Here is a 5,798-nt window from a genome sequence, read left to right on the forward strand (position 1 = left end):
TAGTGTGTTTCTGTTGAGAAATCAGTTGATATTCTAATGGGAGATCCCTTGTAGGTAACTTCTGTCTCTCTCTGGCAGCCTTTAAGATTCTTACTTTGTAGTTGATGTTAGCCAATTTAATTATGATGTGTCTTGGTGTTAGTCTTTTGGGGTTCATCTTGTTTAGGACTTTATGTGCTTCTTGGACTTGTGTAGTTTTTTTCTTTCCAATAACAGGAAAGTTTTCTGTCATTATTTCTTCAAACAGGTTTCCTATTCCTTGCTTTGCTTCCTCTCCTTCTGGTAGCCCTATTATGTGGATTTTGTTTCATTTTGTGTTGTCCCAAAGCTCCCTTAGGCTCTCCTCTTGCTTTTTAATTTTTCTTTCCACTTGCTGCTGTGTTTGTGTGTTTTTTCCTACCTTGTCTTCTAATTAGCTGATGCGGTTCTCAGCCCCTTCTAGTCTACTGTTTAAACCTTCCATTGTGTTCTTTATTGAATCTTTGTCATTCTTCATTTCCTCTTGTTTCCTTTTCATGTTGGTGACATTCTTATTCAGCTCCTTATAATTCTCATTGAGTTGTGTGTATTTGTTATCCAGTCATTTGAGCATCCTTATAACCATTACTCTGAATTCTTTCTCTGACATGTTACTTGCCTCCATTTCATTTAACTTCCTTTTTGGTGATTCTCTTTTTCTTTCCTTTAGGGATTGCTTTTTTGTCTCCCCATGTTTTGCTGTAACATTTTAATTGTTTCTGTGTCCTAGATCTGACTGCTTTGCTACCCAGGATCTTTTGGGGATGGTGCTCCTGGTGTGATCTCTCAGATCTCCTGGGCTTGGTAATCTAGCATAGCTCCCTACTTGAGTTATTTGAGTTCTCTTGATGTAGTTGGATCTTGAATATTAGTTTCTTATTCATGGATGATGTCTTGTCACGGGTTAGCAAGGTGACTCACCCCAAGCTTCATTGTGCAAGCAGTTTTGGATATGATTGTGGTTCTGGCTCTTGTGGAAAAGGTTGTCTAAGGTCTCACTGGTATGTGCTTGCTGTGGGTTCACAGGGTCCATGGCCTGGGAGGAAGAAGTCTTGGGGCCTGAGGCTCAGGAACTGTGACTTTGGCTGGTGTGGTGTGACTCTTGCTAGATTAACATCACTCTGCAACTCACTATGAGAGGCCCTCAGCCTGTGACAGTGGTAGGAGGGTGTCTCATAGTCTGCGGTTGAGGCAGTGGGACTCTGGCCAAAGTGATTTCTCTCTCTGAATCACAAAATCAGGATCCAGCAGCAGGCTGTCCAGAGGTAGGTAGCCAGCAGGGGGATGTCATGAATCCTACTGAGGGAGTTGTTCGCCCTTGGTTGGAGAGGCACACACTCAGTGGCAGCACACAGAGGGGTGCAGGAGCTGTCTGCAAGGGGTGTGTGCTTATGGGGCCCATATGCTGGATCGGAGTAATTGCGGTGTGCCACTGGCCCCATGAAGGGAGAAGTCTCAGTTTCTGCTTTAGGGGCTATATGCCCTTGGTTGGATATGGATGCCCAGTGGCTTCTTACAGAGGTGCCCAGTAGCCGTCTGCTGGGACAGTGGGCTCACAGACCCCTTGTGCTAGAGTGGCACTACTGCAGGGACTGGATGCCAGCAGCTGGGTTTGTGCCTTTTGGCAGCTCAAGAAGTACCCAGGGGCCACCTGCTGGGGCAGTGGGCTCAGGGGCCTTGCACGCTGGATCGGTGCAACTGTAGTGACCGGAGGTCAGCAGTGAGGAGGAGGAAGTACGAATTTCTGCTGCCAGGGCCTTGAGCCCTTAGCTGGATATGAATGCACATAGTCGCAGCTCACAGAGGCACCCAGGAGTTGCCTGCTGGGGCAGTGGCCTCTGGGGACATTCGTGCTGAAACCACACGACCACGGTGTCTGTGGGTATGCAGCCCGGAAGGGGAAGTCCAAATTTCTACTGCCAGGTCGTGCATCCTTGTGTGGATATGAGCACATCCATCTGGGGCTTAAGGAGGCACCCAGGATCTGCCTATAGGGGCAGCAGGCTTAGTAGGCCTGCATGCTAGAAAGGCACACTGCGGTGTCCAGAAGTCAGCAGCCTGGGAGGGGGATGTTCCAATTTTTGCTGCCTTGCACCCTTTGTTAAAATTGCACATACCCATCGGGGGCTCACAGAGGCACCCAGGAGCCATCTGTAGGGGTGGTGGGGCTCAGGAGGCCTGCACTCTGGAAAAGTGCATCTGTGGAGGTGTGTTTGCCAGCGCAGTGTACTGACCCACTCTGAGGGGCCGTGGCTCTGACGTCGTGCAACCAAGGTGTCTGTGGGTAGGTATCCAGGAAGAGCGAATTCAGAATTTCTATTGCCAGGGCAGTGCAGCCTGGTTTGTGTAAGATCACACCCAGCAGGAGCTCATAGCGGCACCCAAGAGCTGCCTGTGGAGCAATGGGCTCAGGAGGCCTATGAACTAGAAATGCACAATTGTGGTGTCCAGAGGTCTGCCACTGGGGAAGGAGGAGGTCACACTTACTGCTGCAGGAGGTGTGTACCTTTGGAGGTGGAGGTCCTAGGCTCTGCTGGCCTGCAGGTGAGGCAGCAGGATTTTGGTTGGAATGGCTGCAGGGTCGCAGGCAGTGTGCAAGGGCTGTCTGGGCGGTGGTGCTGATGAGTTCCTAGAAGAGGCCACTCTCCCCTTCAAGATGGCATGGGCTCCATGCCCAAGTCCCACAGCCTGGGGAGTGTCTGCAGTTGTGGTATGTTCTCCATGTCCAGTAGCTAGCCCCTGCTACTCCTGCCAGATTTAACTGTCCCCCACAAACACACACACAAACACACAAACACACATACACACACACACATACACACACACACCACACATCCACACACTCTTCTTTCACCCCCTCACTTGCTCACATCCTCTCCTCAATTCCATCCTGCCAAACGTCATCTTCTATTCCACTTTTCATCACTTTATATACTTCATGCCACTCCCTTCTGGTTTGATGTGTTTCTATTGAGAAATCAATTGATACTCTAATGGGAGATCCCTTGTAAGTAACTTTCTAACTCTCTCTTGCTGCCTTTAAGATTTTCTTTGTCTTTTACATTTGCCAATTTAATTATAATGTGTCTTGATGTAGGTTGTTTTGGGTTCATCTTGATTGGGACTCTCTCATTTTGGCTATCTCTTTGAATTTGCTTCTATATAATTAGTAGATCTGCCACTTCTCCCAGTCTTGGCAGAGTCACCTTATATAGTGGTGTCCTGATTGGTCCAGTGATTCATTGCACCTGGTCACCTATACTGAGTTCTCTAGGGGTGTCTTTTGTGTGAGTTATATGTACTCTCCTGTTAGAGTTGACCTTGATTGCTGTTTGCACATCAATTGGTGGGACTGACCCTCAGGTCGACTGGCTATGACAATAGCAGAAAAGCTACTGTGTGTGTGATGACTCCATAGAGCGGGATTTGCTTTAGCAGGTCTCTGGTGCCTGACAAGCGCACCTTTTGCATGTGCTATTTGTGGATCTTATTAGAGAGTGCCCTGGTGTGATCTAAAGCTGGCCAATGGTATGTTGGTACTGGGACCTCTTTGGAAAGGCTCTGGTGAAGGCTAAGATTAGCGGCTACCTATGTCTGCCTGTGGTCATCTGGTAAGAGCTATAAACTTATCTGTGGTTGGTAGCTGCCTATGCTGGACTTGGAAGTGACTGAGGCCTGCTGCTACTGATGCCAGACTTGGGGCCACTGCCAAGAGTTGCCAGACTGCTTGTTTGGGATATGAAAGTCTGCATTTTGGGGCCAGTTAATTGCTATAAAACATCTGTGCTTTAGGTGAATTAGCCTCTGAAAAAGATTTGGGCCAGGTGGTTAAATTGGGTCAGTATCACCAGTGTGGGGCGAGAGTGGCTTAAGCCAGATAAATGGAGAATCAGATTTGGTGTTTACTTGCACTTGCCAGCTGTGTGGGAGGGGTCAACAAAAACAATGGCACTTGCCAGCACTTTAGTTCAGAGAGAGCTGCCCCTCCAGCCCTCACCCTGAAGCCAGACAATTCAGTTCCTCTCCTGTCCCAGGCTTTTTTGAGCTGCTGCCCTGTCTCTAGAGTTTAGGGCTAGTGTTTGTAGACACCTGTGTTCACAGCAGCCCTGTCTCACCTGGATGGAGACCCTGCTGGCTTTCATGGCCAACTGTTTGGGGGAATTCTATTTCTCACACTGGTACTCCAGGCGAGGGAAGCCAGTTTGGGACTGCTGCCCCTTTCTCCTCAGTGGGCACGTGCGCAGCCAAGATATGCCTCCTGATTCTCAAACACTGCACGTGGATGTGGGACCTGCCTGATTCACATCTCCGTCCTTCCTTACCAATCTCGACATTGCTTATTCCTTATATCCTTAGTTATAGGAGTTCTGTTCAGCCAATCTTCACATGGTTCTCATGGGTGGCTGTTCTATAATTTAGTTGTAATTTCAATGTGGTCATGCGAGGAGATGAGCATAGCATTTGTCCACTCTGTTATCTTGACCTAAAATCTTCAAGCTGCATTTGTGAGGGAACTTTGAAAGACCGCGTTGAGTTGATTCTGTGACCTGTGCCAAGTAGACATTCTTAAGGCTAAAGGTTTTAAACACCTCATTCCTCCGCTTTCTTTGTATCTGATCCAGAACTTCATGTCTTCAAAGCAGCCTGGAATAACATATTTTGTGAATAAGAGTTTTTTGTTCCCTTTGTTGACCAGATAATTGCTATAGAAGAGTGATGGTGAACTTTTTGAGCTCGGCGTGTCAAAATTTTGAAAAATCCTAACTTAACTCTGGTGCCGTGTCACATATAGAAATATTCACAATTTTTTTTTATATACTTGCAACCATAGTAAAAAAAGATTTATATTTTTGATATTTATTTTATATAGTTAAATGCCATTTAACAAAGAAAAATCAACCAAAAAAATGTATAAAGTGAACAAAAACAATGTACATTTAGGAAGAAATAATAATAAAAGCAATGATAATCAAATGGTATGAAAACTAGAAATTAATGACTTTTTTGGTGCTGAAGTTTGTCTGCTAATTCTTTGATTGCAGGTTCATACTTGGTGCACATCAAGTCCAAACAAGCGCCACTAACTTCATCTGTTAGCCGGTTTCTTTTGTTCGTTTTAATATTATTTAGTGCTGAGAACAAAGTCTCACGAAAATATGTTGATAAAAAAAATTGTTGTTTCCACGTTAAGTCGACAAACACATGAGTCCAAATGCTACCTTGAAAATCTGCAGGTTTCATCTCTAAATCGTCAATTTGCATCCATTGGAAATCCTTTAATTCCAAAGTACTGTAAACAACTACATCCGGATACTTAATTATTTTAATGGTCTGTTCTAGGCTTCTAAATTGGTTGAATCTTTCACTGAACTGTTCAAATAACGTGTTACTATTTTCTGGTACACAAGTATGGACTCCATTACACTCGTTGTAGTGGCCTTCTCAAAATATTTTTTTATCTGAGAAAAATATTTACAAGTTTTAGCTTCAATATCTCGTTTGAAAATTTTGTTTACTTTCAAAAGATTTTATGTATCCAAACATAACGTCAATACTTTTCCCAAAACCTTGTAATTTTAAGTTCAGTTCTTTCATATGAACAGAAAGATGTGTAAAAAACATCAAATTGCTAACCCACTTATGATCATTGATCTGAGGAAAGTTTGCCAGGTTCTTATTCTCAATAAATACCGTAATTTCTTCAAAGCACTCCACAAATTGCTCAAGTACTTTACCTCGACTCAGCCATCTCACATTATTGAACATCAGTAGTCCACTAT

General features: G+C 44.9%; 1 protein-coding gene across 1 annotated transcript in view; it reads right to left on the reverse strand.

The window, feature by feature from the left end:
* Positions 1-5,010: 5,010 nt before the first annotated feature.
* LIPI (lipase I) overlaps positions 5,011-5,798 on the reverse strand; it is a 68,177-nt gene continuing 67,389 nt past the window's right edge. Inside the window, exon 11 of the mRNA XM_006773946.1 lies at positions 5,011-5,456. Coding sequence (XP_006774009.1) covers positions 5,011-5,456 — 446 coding nt within the window. The remainder of the gene's footprint in view (positions 5,457-5,798) is intronic.

The sequence above is a fragment of the Myotis davidii genome, unplaced genomic scaffold (genome assembly GCF_000327345.1).
Source record: "Myotis davidii unplaced genomic scaffold, ASM32734v1 scaffold24, whole genome shotgun sequence".
In the NCBI taxonomy this organism is placed as follows: Eukaryota; Metazoa; Chordata; class Mammalia; order Chiroptera; family Vespertilionidae; genus Myotis; species Myotis davidii.